At 36.8% G+C, this 17,926-nt stretch overlaps 2 protein-coding genes across 3 annotated transcripts in view; one reads left to right on the top strand and one right to left on the bottom strand.

Moving 5' to 3' along the window:
• The window catches only part of wnk4a (WNK lysine deficient protein kinase 4a), a 65,614-nt gene extending 51,665 nt beyond the window's left edge, over window positions 1-13,949 (top strand). For both annotated transcript variants that reach the window (XM_067429191.1, XM_067429192.1), the window contains 6 exons: window positions 2,841-3,598; window positions 5,243-5,336; window positions 6,465-7,053; window positions 8,860-9,065; window positions 10,120-10,223; window positions 12,617-13,949. In XM_067429191.1, coding sequence (XP_067285292.1) covers window positions 2,841-3,598; window positions 5,243-5,336; window positions 6,465-7,053; window positions 8,860-9,065; window positions 10,120-10,223; window positions 12,617-12,619 — 1,754 coding nt within the window. In that variant the 3' untranslated portion in view covers window positions 12,620-13,949. The remainder of the gene's footprint in view (window positions 1-2,840; window positions 3,599-5,242; window positions 5,337-6,464; window positions 7,054-8,859; window positions 9,066-10,119; window positions 10,224-12,616) is intronic.
• A 194-nt stretch (window positions 13,950-14,143) lies between these two features.
• Window positions 14,144-16,801, bottom strand: coa3a (cytochrome C oxidase assembly factor 3a). Its single transcript, XM_067429221.1, has 2 exons — window positions 16,572-16,801; window positions 14,144-14,403 (listed from the first exon to the last, which is right to left on the bottom strand). Exons 1-2 carry the CDS (start codon window positions 16,774-16,776, stop codon window positions 14,309-14,311), a joined length of 300 nt encoding a protein of 99 aa, XP_067285322.1. The 5' UTR covers window positions 16,777-16,801; the 3' UTR covers window positions 14,144-14,308.
• Between the last annotated feature and the right edge of the window lie 1,125 nt (window positions 16,802-17,926).

Genomic DNA, 17,926 nt, shown 5'->3' with positions numbered 1-17,926 from the left:
TAAAACAGAAGTTGCGATAACCTTTTCGTCCCTATTGTGGTGTCAAATAGTGGCCGAAAGTGATGCCCGGAGGGGATATTTGTTTTATATTGACCCTACAAATTCAATTAATCCATCAAAATATGAGGAAATTATTTTATATATTTTGAATATTTATGTGTCCCTGGACCACAAAACTAGTCATAAGGGTTTAAAATAGAGATTTATACATCATCTGAAAGCTGAATGAATAATCTGTCCATTGAAGTATGTTTTTGTTAAAGGACAATATTTTGCCGAAATACAACTATTTGAAAATCTGGAATCTGAGGGTGCAAAAAGATCTAAATATTGAGAAAATCCCCTTTAAAGTTCTCAATATGAAGTCCTTAGCAATGCATATTACTACTTATAATGCATTTTTTTATATGTACTTATGGTAGAAAATTTACAAAATATCTTAACAGAATTTAACATTTTATTGCATTATCACAAGTAAAACGATTGACTCCAAGCAAAACTATACAACGTGCTTACAAAATGGTTCTAAAAAGTTTTTATAATATTTGAATGATAGGTAAAGATGTCGATTTTGGCCACTTCTGTGCGTGCACTATCGCTAACTTATAGTTAGCAGCTATCTTTAGAGGATTCAATTTTTTTTTTAAAAGTTCACATTACTCATTTTTAAACTGGCTTATCTTAACTTGTTGGGTCTGCTCTGTTTTATCTCAGTTTTATATGTACTCAATTCATAAGGTATATTTCATTGATTTCTCAACTTTAAAACAAACAACTATGAGTACAAAATGTTTAGTGTGTGGAATATTTACAACTCGTCCGTCAAAGCGACAGATAATATTGTTTGTAGTGCAACTTCTGGTCTCCACATCTGTTTTTAAGTTCTTTTGCTTTCGGAGTTTTGTCGTAAATTAAATACTAAGACCCACAAATTCCACATGTCCCCCTCCCAGAGTTTATCTCTCTCCACTACTGTTGGTGCTTTTCTCTCCCGCCTACAGAACATTTTGTTCTGCTGCCTTCTGGCTTCATGCCTCGATGATACATCTTGCTTAGTCGTTTTTTGAAAAAGAATATCCAGATATAACCAAGGAGCCACTGTTATGATGTCTGCAGCAATTATGTTCAGCCTCCGCTACAATGGGAGCTTTACAAGCGAATGCACAGATGGTTTTTATTTTCGTTAATGTCAGGGAGACTTTGGCTCGTTCGCTTCATCGATGTTAAACTTCAGGCATTATCATTCACTGGGGCCGGTCCGTTGACGTAATGGACCCATCAGAGATGTATTGTGTGTATTGCTATGGAGATGTTGCTGTGTGAAAGGTGTTATTGTATAAAACACATTTCATTTTGGCATTGACAGATTCACAAAGAGAGATAAAGGGACAAGCCCATACTGTAGGTGTGTGAAATAGAGCGAGGGTGACATCTCACTCACACAAAAGGCTTTTAGCAGAGGAACCTGTTTTGGATATTTATCATTGCCAATATTCACATGAGTATTGCGATCATGGTTTGGTTACTTCTAATGAATTTGAGTTTTCTGGAACGCCTTCTAGCGAGATATCCAGATAAAATAGGTTGGTGTGCCTCAACAGTTCTTATCAACATTGAACAGTTTCAGATGCATAATGTATGTGAACAGCTCTTTAGTTACATATAGAAGTGCTGCTTCCTAAACTAATACTAACTTTGTCGTGTGACTCGCCCACATATTTGTGCTGCAGACCTCATGCAGCTTTTTGAGGAGTGACATTTATCATTTTGATAAATGATAAATGGCAAATATTAAAACTGTAACATTAAGTCTAAATTAATTAAAAATAAAATGCACAAAATGATAAAATCAATCGCTCTATTCAACTTAAAAAAGTACGTGTTCGTGCTGCCTTAAACTTTTAAGTTTAGTCAACTCGAAATTTGAAGTTGTACTAAGTGACAACTTGGATATTTGAGTTGACTAAACTTAAAATTTTAAGGCAGCACGAACACATACTTTTTTTAAGTTGAAACACTTTGAGAATGGCGTTGGTTTGTGCAAGTTCCGGCAAATCTTAAAAAAAAAGAAAAGTAAATATTTTATTTTCATTCGTTCTGTCAATTGATTTAAAACAATAAACAAATGAATCACACCTTTTTCCTGTAATTGATCGTGATAACTAAAAACATCAGAGTTTTAAATATTTTTATATTGTAATAATTTCACAGTTACTCCAAATGAATGTTGAGACATTTTAGAGACAGTATATTTTAAGTATTTGTTGTAATGGCATCTCTTTATGAATCTTTGTATGAATGAAGGCCAGTATAACTGATACTAATAAAGTTACGGATGTCTCTGTGAAACTGTTTTTTTTTTTTTACATTATTGATAGTATAACAGTATAATCGAAAGCTATATAAATTTCAACATTTATTTTAAACTTTTAATTTAAGCTAACTTAACACAATCTTCACATAAACCCATTAGAATGCATATTTACCTGTGGCCTTCATATAGTATAATCAATATACAGAAATTAAATAAAGTTATCAAACACTACAGTCTTAACTGCATAAATTATAAATTAAATATAGATTAATCCTCATCAAATCTACAGTTTCCTCTGTTCCCTTAGTTCTTTGATTAACATAATGACAGACATCACAGGTTTATTAGGCTGCTGTCACTTTAAGATCTGCCGAACATGACGCGATTCTGACACGCTGTCATCTCATTTTCATAAAGTTAATTTAAGACATTATTGAACTAATTAAGACTGAGGATGCTCAACAAAGCTGGCATTTTTAACCAATCTCAGTCCACACTTCTGACTTATATCTTTGTCCTTTCCCAGGTTCTCCTCATCCTCATCACGTTCCTTTTGCTTCTGTCTACCCTTCGGATCCCAGAATGCCTCATTCCAAACTACCTCACGTGCAGCAGTATATGCCCTCGTACATGAACCCCGCCACACACTTCCCCTTCTCGTACCCGCCTCACCCAGGCTCCCCCAAACCCAGCCATGTTCCTCTGTCCCGGATACACAGCAGTCCGTCATACTCCCTCTCGTCCCCTGCATCCGGCTCAGGCTCCCCCAGCCCACTCAGCTCAGATGTCTCAAGTCCCCTGTCCGACGTCAACCTGATGTCTCCGGCTCATGCTCCGGCCATGTGGCCACCACACAGCCAGCCTCTGTTTTCTCTGGCTAATGTGCTGTCTATGGCAATGAGCATGGCACATTCCTTCATGCCCCCACAGAACCTGGGACAGGCCATGCCGGGCTTCCAGCCTGGTTATCCCGCGATGTATGCGCCCCAGTATCCTCCATCTCCAGGGATGGCCGAGTATTACCAAACTACGGATTCTCCGTTTCGAGACACTATGATGTCGCCACCTTCCCAATCATTTCCAACATCTTCTTCACCCGGTGGCGTTTCCGTATCGGCCCAGCAGACCGCATCTCAAGAGGGAATGCAGTATGCACAGGAATCCTCTAAGGAATATCCACAAGGATACAGACCCGCTTTCCCCAGGCACTTACTAGACCAGCGGGGCAGCCCTGGGTCTTCATCTGGACTGTCGTCTTCTCCACGAGCGAGCCCAGACAGCAGAGTAAGCCTTTAACCTCTTAACCAGTGCTATTCAATTAAAGAGGTCCAGTCTGAACATTTCCTTCTAGGGCTGCACAGTTCTTTTGAAATAAAACTGAAATTGTGATATTGCTTACTGCAATTATCTAATAGCAAAGGTTGTGATTAAAATATGTATATATATATATATATATATATATATATATATATATATATATATATATATATATATATATATTGGGAGGGGGGAGGCATCAACATGCACCAAATGACAATGAAAATATTTAAGGGCAATGTACAATAGAAATAATTTAACTATATAGTTAATATCTATAAGGATTATACTATTGTAATATTTTACTGTAAAAAAAAAAATTAAGAAAAATATAATAATCATTTCTTTTAGTTATTAGTTTCTGCTAATGTATATCTTAAATTGTATTGTAATTTGTATATTTTTAATTAGTACTACTAATAATATTTTTTTATTTTATATATATGCTATTATAGCTCAAATATAAATTATTATTATTATTATAATTGTTATATTCATATTGTCATACTGATACATAATTACACATTTTTGTTGCCAAATTGTTTTAATTTTATCAGAAAAAAAAAAAAAAAATCCTTCCCAGCAACATTATAATCAATCAGTAGTCCCAAAATAACTTTTAATAAATAAGCAATTTGAATTTCTGGAAAATTCATACTTTTTGGCAACATCTTGTAAAATTATGGTAAATGGTAAATGGACTGCATTTATATAGCGCTTTCAACAGACCCTATGGCCATCCAAAGCGCTTTACATATTGCCTCACATTCACCCATTCATACACCGACGGCGGTGTCAGCCATCTAAGGCGCCATCCAGCTCGTCAGGAGCAGCTGGGGTTAGGTGTCTTGCTCATGGACACTTCGACACTTGGTCAGGTGGAACCGGGGATTGAACCACCAACCTTTCGGTTTGTAGACAACCTACATGAACCACTGAGCCACTGCCGCCCCAGAATATTATAATATTATAATAAATGATCAAATGAATTAAAAATAAAATAATTAAATAAAAATATTTATTATTTTAATTAAATAAATAATACATCATTTTTTATAGTTATGTATTTATTTCAAATGATATTGATTTAATTATATAAATAATAACAAAATAGTAAAATAATCGCATTAAAATATTTCTTAATTTAAATTATTATTCAAATAATTAACGCAACTATAATTCTATAAAATAAATAATCAAATGTATAATGTTATATATGTGTGTGTGTGTGTGTGTGTGTGTGTGTGTGTGTGTGTGTGTGTGTGTGTGTGTGTGTGTGTGTGTGTGTGTGTGTGTGTGTGTGTGCGCGCGTGTGCGTGTGCGTGTGCGTGTGTGTGTGTGTGTGTATATGCCTGGGTGGAATCAATGATGAGTCCGGATCTGGATCAAACACAAATCGGTGTTCTCTGCTCGTAACATTGGATCACTGTTGTGTGTTTCTGGGTTATGTCTGTTTGTTTCCACAGTGATGGCAGTTGTTCTGAGTTGTTCAGTTTCATATGACTGAATGTCAATAGCTAACATTGCTAATGTACCTTTGAATGCGCTCATCCTCGGTTATGAAACCCAGATGTGGAAGTATGCCTGAATGAATCAGTCTTTCTCTTCAAGGTGTCGTCATCCAGTCCCAGATCATTGTCCCCTCTGGCCGCACTAGAGAGTACCAGAACAACTTCACAGTGCCCAGAAATCTCTTCACCATCTGGTAAGATACTGACCCCCAAACACACGCGCACACACACACACACACACACACACACACACACGCACACACACGCGCGCGCGCACACACACACACACACACACACACACACACACACACACACACACACACACACACACACACACACACACACACACACACACACACACACACACACACACACACACACACACACACACACACACACGCGCACACGCGCACACACGCACACACACACACACACACACACACTACCTTGCACACTTAGGCCTTTCTTCTTACAGAATGTGGTTTTATAATGTAGCAGCACTAAATATATGATTAAGTGGTCTTGCGCTCACAGAGGGTTTGTGGACACATATTAAAATGCCTGTGGAGGTCTTGCGCAACCAAAGTGTGTTTTTTTTGTTGCTTGGTGCAGTGTTCCTAAAACCGGAGCAATTTTGGCTGTGTTCAAGATGGAATAATAACATAATACTTACGGAATATTACACTAAATACTGTCGTATATTGAAAAAAAAAGTAATGTTTAAAACAGCACAAGATTTTGAATAGGATTATGCTGTATTGCATCACATGAAATAAATATTATTGTGCATTTTAATCCAATTTTAACTCTTCAATTGTTCTACTACATGCAAATATATATATATATATATATATATATATATATATATATATATATATATATATATATATATATATATATATATATATATATATATATATATTATATAATATATTGTATAATACCATCAATATATTATTCCATGTATTTACAATATATTATAATATATTTCAAGTAATATATTGGTAAATATATTTTCCTTTCGTAAGAGACATTATCATGGGTAGTTTGTAGAATTTTCTTCTGTATATTTGTATTGCCGTTCATTTATTATGGTGGTAACTGACCATTTTTAAAGACCAATTTAGCTTTTTCTAAATATGCCTACATTTCTTTGTGTTCATATAGCAGGTGTCACAAAAGTCACATTTCGTAATTCATTCAGATGAAGTAAAAACAATTAAAAACTCAAATGCAATACGATGATTTCAACAAGTGGCATTATCATGCTTTTGTTTGCAGTCTTCTACAACTCTTTCCATGTTTTTTTATTATTCTTACAGAGCCGAAGTCTACTGTGACTGTGGGCCGTTTTCAAGTGTCCCCCAGTAAAGAGATTCCTGCTCCCGCCAGACACACAGAAAGTCAAAACACTCCCTCGGAAACCCCACCTGTCTTCCATCCGGATAATCTCATCAGGTCGCTGGATCAGCCTGCCTGCTCTTTTTTAGCTCAAACTCCAGCGGAAAAACTCTCCGTTCTCCCTTCCTGTGAGACTCGGCGTGATTTGAGTCTTGCCGGCCAGCCCGAGGCGGGGTGCGATCCAAAAGAGCCCCGACAGGGACAGATGGATGAGCGAGAGCGGGATAATGACGATTATGAGAGCGCTGTGGATAAGAAGCACAGGAGGAAGAAAGGACGCAGAGCGGATTGCAGCCCGTGTTTAATGGGAACGTCAGTGGACAGTGGTTTTTCTGTGGCCCTGGACACTGAGGCGAGGGTGTGGGATGGGAACACGGCCAGCCCTCCGTATGCTGCTCCGTTCCACAACCTGTGGATGAGCTACACGCGGAGCTCCTCCTACATGAGCAGCGACGAATCAGAGAGCGAGGATGAGGAGATGTGGGGCGAGCTGCAGGAGATGAGGGAGAAGTAAGAGCATTTTAAACTTCTGTCTTTTTATTGTCTTTCTCTTAGGGCTCTGCAAATAATCGAATCGTTTAGATTTTGAACACAATAATTGAGATTATTATGTTACATTCAGTTCCTTTCCTTTAAAGCAGTGTATATACACTCACCTAAAGGATTATTAGGAACACCTGTTAAATTTCTCATTAATGTAATTATCTAATCAACCAATCACATGGCAGTTGCTTCAGTGCATTTAGGGCAATTTTGAGCTTGGCATGGCTGTTGGTGCCAGACGGGCCGGTCTGAGTATTTCACAATCTGCTCAGTTACTGGGATTTTCACACACAACCATTTCTAGGGTTTACAAAGAATGCTGTGAAAAGGGAAAAACATCCAGTATGCAGCAGTCCTGTGGGCGAAAATGCCTTGCTGATGCTCGAGGTCAGGAGAATGGGCCGACTGATTTAAGCTGATAGAAGAGCAACTTTGACTGAAATAACCACTCGTTACAACCGAACAGAGGTATGCAGCAAAGCATTTGTGAAGCCACAACACACACCCTTGAGGCGGATGGCCTAAACAGCAGAAGACCCCACCGGGTACCACTCATCTCCACTACAAATAGGAAAAAGAGGCTACAATTTGCACAAGCTCACCAAAATTGGACAGTTGAAGACTGGAAAAATGTTGCCTGGTCTGATGAGTCTCGATTTCTGTTGAGACATTCAGATGGTAGAGTCAGAATTTGGTGTAAACAGAATGAGAACATGGATCCATCATGCCTTGTTACCACTGTGCAGGCTGGTGGTGGTGGTGTAATGGTGTGGGGGATGTTTTCTTGGCACACTTTAGGCCCCTTAGTACCAATTGGGCATCGTTTAAATGCCACAGCCTACCTGAGCGTTGTTTCTGACCATGTCCATCCCTTTATGACCACCATCCTCTGATGGCTACTTCTAGCAGGATAATGCACCATGTCACAAAGCTCGAATAATTTCAAATTGGTTTCTTGAACATGACAATGAGTTCACTGTACTAAAATGGTCCCCACAGTCACCAGATCTCAACCCAATAGAGCATCTTTGGGAATCGGGATGTGGTGGAACAGGAGCTTCGTGCCCTGGATGTGCATCCCACAAATCTCCATCCACTGCAAGATGCTCTCCTATCAATATGGGCCAACATGTCTAAAGAATGCTTTCAGCACCTTGTTGAATCAATGCCACGTAGAATTAAGGCAGTTCTGAAGCCGTAAGGGGATCAAACACAGTATTAGTATGGTGTTCCTAATAATCCTTTAGGTGAGTGTATATTTTATATGACAAAAATAAAAATAATAAAGTGAGTAGGGATAAACCTTTAATCATTTTTTAGTAGTATTTTAATTTATTTTAGTAATTACAAAACATTCTTATACAGTCTGGTCAAACATTCTGGTTATCCCATGTTAGTTACCATTATTATTATTATACAATTTGCCTTTTATCGTTTATACATTTTATCTGAAATGTGTGATTTGTCGTGTTTTAATGTGTTATACTTTAAGTATTACCAGTTCCTATGGTTACAGTTATTCATGAGATCATACAATGCATTATAAGAAGCATAACAAGGCATAATTAATGCATTACAAATACTTTTATAATGGATTATATATAAAGGCTTTAAGTAAAGTGTTACTGTATACTTTGCTAAAATGAATTCATCAATCATGAAAAATAAATGACTTTAAGATTGTAAGAGTTTGATTATAACACCCACTCCTGATCATGTTAAATAATCATGATTACAGTACTGAATAAAGTTCCTCTCGTCTGTCCCTCTCAGGCATCTGTGTGAGGTTCAGTCTCTGCAGGCTGTGCAGAAGCGAGAGATAGAGGAGCTGTATGCCAAGATGGGGAAGGTTCCTCCTCCCTGTATCGTGTCTCCTGCAGCAATGCTCTCCAGCCGCCAACGCCGCATGTCTAAAGGAGGAAACTTCCCGTCGTCTCGCAGAGACAGCCTCCAGAGAGTCGACATTCTCCCGTTAGCAGGTTCGACAATGTTTCAGCCTTTGATATATCCAGATTTTAACCATAATCATCTTAGCAAAACATTAGGCTCTTTTCCAAAACCCAGTGGGCTGCCTTGCTGTTTACCACCTACAGGCAGCAATCGGACAGCAACTGTTTAGTGTTTCTAGCACTAACACTCGAATGAGCATAAAATGACAGCATCAAACAGACATTCTGGGTGAAATATGAAACTTTTAATCATTTTCAAAATTGTTTGTTATAAATCAACATCTCAGGAAAATGTTATGGGGAATCTAATTAAAATATGGCTACTGTTACGAAACAACAAGCGAACAAATGACATCAATTTTTCTATAAAATATTACAATTTTTTATGAAAATTTTGCCAACATTATTACACTTCTTTGTTCATTACATATTGCTCCAAGAACACATTAATATTCAAATTAGATGCAATGTGTAGATGCATTGCATTGAATGGGAAATCCCAAGTATGGCCATTTTACCCACATACTGCATAAATTAAAATGGTATATCAATTCATTCCGTTATATCTTTCATAACACAGTTGAGAATCATCTTTATACAAAGTTAGGCTAAAAAAAAATCCTGAAACCTGAAAATTGACCCCACTGGATAAAAAAAATAATTCTCTCATGTCATTTTGTTTTTCAAACAATAATAAAAGTCCTGGTGTCCACTTATGAGGGCATAGCACAACATATGAATAAACTATAATATAAGAAAAAAGTCTATTTGATTCTTAAGCTCTAAACAATGTAATGACATGAAATAAATATTAAATTCAAAAGACTATGTTGTCCTGGGTCCTGTGAGGTTGTGGGATTTCTTGGCCGCAAAGATAAGGTCCTGACCTCAGAGTTCTGCCAAAAGAAAGGACCTTTCAGAACAGCCTGATGCCTTAAAATGCTGCCCTTCAGCACTAGCTTTAAGTACAGAGCCTTATTAGTGGGTTTAAGTGGGGCTGAGTAAGCAATTGTTTAATTAAATGAAAACTGTAAATGAGCAAGTGAAATGTTTAACATCTTCCTGCTCTGTGATTGGCCCACAGGGATCATGAGAAAGAACTCCCTGAGCGGCAGCAGTAGCAGCAGTTCCCAGGAAGATTCCCGGCCGACTAAAGGAGTGACTTTCGCCGCTGATTTTACAAGAATGGTACGAAGCATTACAGTCGTTAATTACCATCACCTTTAACGGGAGACACATCCCTGCAGTGCTGCTTCACTCTCTATTTAGACAAACATCAAATACAAATGTTGAATTAAAATCAAATAATAGAACATTAAATCAAACTTTTTTTTATTTTATTTAATAGCATTAAACCTGTTTTAGACAGTAATTACGACATTAATTTACCTTCACAAATAGAACTGACATTTGTGAACATTTTAATAATATTGAATATAAATCCTAGATTTGTGTGACTTTGTTAAAGAGGAGCCGTCATTTCAACCTGATCTAATTTAGATCCAAGATGGTTAGATTCGATTAAGGCATGTTTTTCTTAATGTCTTTCACTACATTATTATCATTAATAACAATGCAATATTTACCTACATACATATTTAGTAAAGCGTGAAAAAGCTACAAGGAGTGAATGAATTGATTAGAAACAGTTTGAACGGTTTCACAGAAATGGAGCAAATTTTCCAGATTTATCAGCATTTCTGCCACTGATGTAGAAACATAAAGTGCACATATTCAGCAGCGAAATCATATATTGTGAATATTCAAAATATCGCGTAGGATTAATTATTAGCACATGATCTAATGATGCTTTAAGGCACAATATGGAAGATTTTTGGATTAAAATATCCAAATACCACTAGAAGAGTGTTATATATTTTGTTGACGTGTGTACTTACATTATCTCAAATGTTTCCAAGAATGTTTAAATCCAGAGAAATAAGTGATTTTAACCAGGACACGGTTTGTAACCGCGTGTCGCCTATCAATACCGCATCATACCTGCGTTACCCTCAGTTTCCAGTTTGATTTTGTTGAAATCATGGAAACGCTTTAATATCTGATGTGTTTTATCAGGGTTGCCAACTCTCACGCATCTGGCGTGAAACTCACGCTTTCAGGCTCTGTCTCACGCTCTCACTCCGCCCAACTCAATCTCACGCCAAATTGCCAAACCTGCTTTTGATATTAAACAAAGCTATAAGCTTTAATTTTTTAAAATGTGTTTTAATGAAATTCAAACAATAAATAGCGTTTTGGCGCTAATGTGGCATAATGTTAAAGCCAGAGGCGTTGAAAAGCGGAGTTGCATGCTCTCATCTCCCTGCGGTGCGCGCTGGTCACGTGGCCCATGAGCGCTCATACTTCTAGCGCTGTGCCAATGAATTTAAATGGCTTAAGCGGATACACAACAGTTTCACCATATAGATGTTTGCTGCAAGTTTTGGTAAACAGTACAGCATAGTGTTAGTGTGTATTGATTATTAAGTCAGCCATATTTACAGGATCGTTTATAGAGAGTGATAGAGATGCAACATTGTCAACATTAATGTTATTCTTGTATTTAGCCCTCAGGTATTCCTTACTAATTGGTCACACTCATACTCATTAAATTATATTTATTGAATATTTTGAGGAGATATTTTGGTACTAAATACTATTTGTGCAACAATTATTGTCAATAAATGACCACTTAAAGTATTTTTCTTCTAATATTTGTATATATTTCTTCTAATATTTATATTACAATTAGTGTAGTAATTAATGTTAAAATAGAGAATTCCAATTCAAAGAGGAAAAATACAGTCATTTTGTGGCAAAAAAAAAAAAAAATTTTTTATTTGTAATGCCATTATCCATTAGGTGCCTTTTGGCTCTTTAATAAATATACATGTATCTAATCTAGTTGCTCAAAAAAGTATTGCAGTCTTTGCATTCTAATAAATATTTAGATATGATGATCAAACACTAGATTTCTTTAAATGTGAAATTTTAAAACTTGAATAACTTGCATCCTAATATTTTTAATGAATAATGTGCATATTAAGGAATGGCACATATCATTTGACCCAAGAAATGTTTAAACTAGTGCTAAAACAAACATATTTTTTCTTATTATGTACAGTATATATACTAGATATAAACTGATACTGAATCAAGATCAAAAGCATTACGCAACCCCCCCCCAAAAAAAAATCTCACTCCAACCTGAACTTAAAAGTTGGCAACCATGGTTTTATTAGCCAGGTTAGCTATTGTTTGGATCATTCATCGACAGAAAACTGATCATTGTTCTCCAGCTCAACACAGTCTTATTGTTTAAATCTGGTGTTCTTGATTTACCGCACAGAGTACCGTGTTTTACCGCCTAATATCATCTCGCTCACTGCAGTGTGAACCATTGTAGTCACTGAATGAACGCACACTCAAATGTATCCCTCTAGCGCCCTCTAGTGGCTGAAATTACATGCTGTGCCTTTAAAGCTGATCTAGGCATAAATGTACCAAACAAACAATGAAAGTGTTCTTTTCATGAATGAATGAAATCTGAATAGCACTTGTCTTTTCTGTTTTCCCATCAGTAAAAACCCTAGCGGGACTTCATCAGACTACCTCATCCATCTATGACTGCTCTCACCACAGCAAACCTTCAACAGTCAGTCAGTCAGTCACATACTGAACGCATGACCTGGACAGAATTGTAAAATATAATGTACAGTTTCCTAAGCAGAACATGCTGTTCGACTCCACCGTTGGTAACGTAAGGGATGTTTCTAGTGCAAATGCACTAACTAGTCCACTCATTTCTGTGAAGAGCCAATGGTTTGGCAGGACTCTGCTGTTATACGATGCTGTGACGTTCTCTCTGAAGGCTCGGCACTGAGGATGATTCCTAACCGTCTCTTTTGCACTTTCTGTAAACCTGCTGAACGGGCAAACATCTGAGTCAACAGATGTCCTGCCGTTTCTGTTCTACTGCCCGTGTTTGTGCTGTAGAAACACCAACTCATCACGCAAGAATCGCTTGAACTCAGTAGATCCGGTCCCGTGAGATTTCTGCTATAGGGTCTGCTTTATGATAATAGTTTAAATGTGAAATATGATCAATGAATAAAAACAGCGAGCATTGATTATTCCAGCTTTGAGATTCTCCTCTATTGGGATGCAGAGTCTATGTTTATGTACATTTACATATATATTTCAATGTCTTTTACCAATCTATAACTGACTTATCAGTTGCACCAAAAATCAAAGCAAGTGTCAGCCATAAAGTTAAAGACAAATTAAAATGAAATGCACACTGCACTTTGGCATAAGTCCCATGTGGGACTGTACGATGGTCATTAATAAATGATTGATTTTTGATGTTTACGAAGAGCAGTAAATTAAAGTGCATTCATTATAATATTAACACAGATTTCCACATTTATGCTTTCTGTAGTCTTAGTGTTTAAACAATAATATCAGTTTTTATTTTCTAATTAACTTATGAGAACTTACATGATGTAAAGAGGGAATATAAACAGTCTCAAAAAGTCAAGTTTATAATGTTTAAAAATGTGGCTTTATATTTTCGGGTGGGTTTCTGTCAAGATGTATTGCACTTTTTCAGTTTCAAACACATGCCAACAAGACCTTTCATAAGACAACCCTAGAACATGCATTCATGGCTCATTAAAAACTGTGAACAATCGTGTGGATGCCTTTAAATGTGCATTGAAATCAGTTCCAGACACAAACACAGCCCTTGTGTTTTAGATGGATAAGTGTGACTTCATGCTCTGTTATATCGATCGCTTCACTGTGCAATGCAACACTGCCATGCTGTGCCTTCTCTATCTTATAATGATTGTGCTATATTCTTAATCATATTTGTACAATAAGTCAATAAATAGCTATAAATAAAGATGACTGATGGTTGAGTATTCATTTAGACACTGCTATATTTAGGAGACATATTGTTTATTTAAAAAAAAGAGACATAAACAAAAAGAGTGGCCATTATTTAAATTAATCTCACTGTGATTATGAATGTATTTGCACTCAAAGATGACCAGTAGAATTACTGTATATAACACAATCCACAAGCTGCATCTCAGAAACACGTCTTTGTAGAACTGCTGTAGAACTGCCTTGGCAGAGGTCAAAAGAATGATTCCTCCTGGTCGAGCCTCAGGCCATCAGGAGTCCTCGGGTGATTTGAATGGATGCGGCGCCCTCTGCTGGCCCTTCATCTGTCTCAGTGCAGACAGTTTCTGGAGGTTCAAGTTCACTCAGTTGGCTCCGGTCTTCGGAGCACGTGCTTTTGCTTCTGCATCTATTTCATCCATGATTTTTTCTTGGGATACGGAGTAGAAAGTGTAGCCATCTGCAAAACAGCTGGTGAAGGAAAATAGTTCATGCTGGTATGATGCCAGGGCTCATTTGTAAATGAGATATCCATCTCAATGTGATTTTCTTCCCTGGTTAAATAAAGGTATAGTAAAAAAATCTATAATAATAATGATGATGTAACAATTGGTACAGTATACACACTATACAAAAACATATATAATAATGTATCATGTAAAAAACTATTATGCAAACTTTTATGTCAGATGTGATTAATCTAATAATGAGAATTTGACAGCACTAATAATGTGACCCTGGACCACAAAAACATTAATAAGGGTCAATTCTTTAAAATTGAGATTTATACATCATATGAAAGCTGAATAAATAATCTTTCAATTGATGTATTGTTATGATAGGACAATATTTGGCTGAGATACAACTATTTGAAAATCTGGAATCTGAGGGTACAAAAAACTAAATATTGAGAAAATATGCGAGAAAAAAAATATGTAACGTGAGAAAATTAACACATATTACTATTAATAATATTTTATATATAGGACTTTTTACGAAATATCTTTATGGAACATAATCTGTACTTAATATCCTAATGATTTTTGGTATAAAAGAAAAATCTATAATTTTGACCCATACAATGTACTGTTGGCTATTGCCACGGATTTCCCCGTGAGACGCAGGACTGGTGAAGTGCTCCAGGGTCACACATTTTAGGTTTATACTTTATATACACCCTTCAAACAAGATACAAGATACACTCTATAAATCAGCCACAATGCAGAAAGAAAAAAAAACATGCATTTTGATTTTATAAAATCAAAAAAGTATTTTTATTCTTTTAAATGGAAATATGTGGTGCATCATTTAGAGGTAAATATTGTTTAATACCATGAAATCTATATAACAAATTTTTTTTTTTAAATATTAAAGTAAAAATGACTACAGAAAACAAATACATTATATTCAGTGACTGGACTGATTCCAACATTGTAAATTGTAGTTAGTAAGGTAATCTAGATTGCTCATTTTAGGTAGGGTGTTCCGATTTCCGAATACTTTTTTGATTACTTTACACCTAACTCGTTTATCACCTTGATTTGAAAATTATAATCTTCTACCATATGAGAAAGAAAATATATTCCGTTCTGTTTTTAACAATGGCTCATTAAATATTGCATTATATCAGGGTTTCTCAGACTGGGGTTTGTGGAGTAACTGCAGAGATTCATGAGTTTCATGAAAAGACATTAAATAATTAAATCATAAAAATGATAAATCATTTTGAAATCAAAACAATCAAAATAAAACATTCACTAAAAAAAAGATTTTTTTAAATATATCTCCATGTCATGAGATCACTAAATTAATAATAATATTAATTATTATTATTGTTGACTTAATTTGACTTTTTAAAGGGATAGTTCACCCCAAAATTATATTTTTAATTAGCCCACCATCAAGTCATCTTAGGTGTGTATATGACATTCTTCATTCAGAAGAATAAAATTATTAAATATATATTAAAAGTATTATATTAAAAAATGTCCTACACGCGGGACCGTCAGTCTCTTGTGAATGCGGCTATAACAGTTAGTGGAAGTTAGAGATTACAATTAAATGATTAAACTTAAATTACACAACCATTCACTGCCTTTATAAAGCTTGGAAGAGCCAGGACATTTTTAATATAACTCAAGATTATATTCATCTGAAAGAAGAATGTCATCTACAACTAGGATGACTTGATGGTGAGTAAATCATGGGCTAATTTTCATTTTGGGGTGAACTATCCCTTTAACTTAATCTCAGAGAGTACCTCCAAGTAAATATATTAGGTCAAAGTTGGGCAATCCCTGCACTGCGTGTAAATATGAAATGATGGTCTGTTTTGACTGGCTGACAGAGTTAACAGCACTAGAAGGTTATTAAAATGTTCAAGTGTCTGTCTGACTGATGTAACACATTTGGAGAAACATTGATCATCGTGACATAAGCACTTATGTCACATTGGCTGATCATGTAATAATGCACCCACGTGCAGTATCTCACATCTGTGACCCAATATTACCATCATTCATTATAACAGGTATACCAACATAATCAGCTTTATCATCTGAAAGATGTAACGCACTGAGTTTGTCAGTGACATAACCTGTCCTTGTGTAACAGAGTTGTAAAGGATACAGATGCCGAGCACTACAGCGCCGATGGCGAGTCCTGTCGCAACGTTTCGACCGCGGAGCTTTTCTGTTCTCTTCTTCCACTGCGCCAGCTCCACTTGTCGGATGAACTGAAACTGTTCCCTGGTCAGCTCGTCCTTTACAGGGTCTATCCTCTTTGCAAACTGGGCTTCAGGTTTGGCGTCCCCTTGACTGCTCTTGTCTGCCATGTTTGAAGCGCTGTGTTATGACGTAACGCTCGAGTTTACTTTACACGTCAATGCTGCGCCTAATTTGCGCAGTTCGCCTTGCCATTTTTTCTCCCGCACACAAGTTCAGTTGTGCAAGTTTAGTGCATGCCATGATAATATTTTGCAGCATATCCTGGTATAATGATTTAACGTTAACCTGTTTCGACTAGTATTCTTTTTTTTTTTCTTTATCAATAAAGGTAATAATAAATAAACCAATATAGAACCTTGTAGGATGGGGTTCCAATCACGAGAGCATTTAATGGATTTAGTTGAAATTAATTATTTTGTTTTGATTAATTTATTTAGATAAAATTGTATGAATTAAACAGCTCATGAATACCAACATTATTGGTCTTTTGCTGCTAAAACAGCCCTGACCCATTGAGGTATGGACTCCACTAGACCCCTGAAGGTGTGCTGTGGTATTGGCACCAAGATGTCAGCAGCAGATCCTTTAAGTTCTGTAAGTTGCAAGGTGGGGCCTCCATGGATTGGACTTTTTTGTTCAGCACATCCCACAGATGCTCGATTGGATTGAGATCTGGGGAATTTGGAGGCCAAGTCAACGCCTCAAACTCGCTGTGCTTTGTGGCAGGAGCATTATCCTGCTGAAAGAGCCACAGCCACCAGCATCATTTGACAACTTTCTATCAGAACCAGCATTAACTTCTGGAGCAATTTGAGCTCCAGTAGCTCGTCTGTTTGATCGGACCACACGGGCCAGCCTTCGCTCCCCACGTGCATCAATGAGCCTTGGCCGCCCATGACCCTGTGGCCGGTTCTCCACTGTTCCCTCCTTGGAGCACTTTTGATAGATACTGACCACTGCAGACCGGGAACAGCCCACAAGAGCTGCAGTTTTGGAGATGCTCTGACCCAGTCGTCTAGCCATCACAATTTGGCGCTTGTCAAACTCATTAAAATCCTTACGCTTGCCCATTTTTCCTGCTTCTAACACATCAACTTGGAGGACAATATGTTCTCTTGCTGCCTTATATTTTCCACCCACTAATAGCCGTGTTGAAGAGATAATCTGTTATTCACCTCACCTAGAACATCAACATCCTAGAAAACCCCAGGAAGTATGAGGTACACACCTGTAGGCTACACAGAATCTCTTAGAATA

Source organism: Pseudorasbora parva, chromosome 21 (genome assembly GCF_024679245.1).
Source record: "Pseudorasbora parva isolate DD20220531a chromosome 21, ASM2467924v1, whole genome shotgun sequence".
Lineage (NCBI taxonomy): Eukaryota > Metazoa > Chordata > Actinopteri > Cypriniformes > Gobionidae > Pseudorasbora > Pseudorasbora parva.
The sequence above is the reverse complement of the archived record's forward strand: the minus strand, read 5'-3'. Positions and strand labels throughout refer to the sequence as shown.

Bases quoted from the DNA above. Each gene is read 5' to 3' on its own strand.
- coa3a (XM_067429221.1), bottom strand. From the start codon at position 16,776: ATGGCAGACAAGAGCAGTCAAGGGGACGCCAAACCTGAAGCCCAGTTT. The intron at 14,404-16,571 runs GTATCCTTTACA...GCTGTTTTGCAG, and splicing joins CGCTGTAGTGCTCGGCATCT to ATGGCTACACTTTCTACTCC.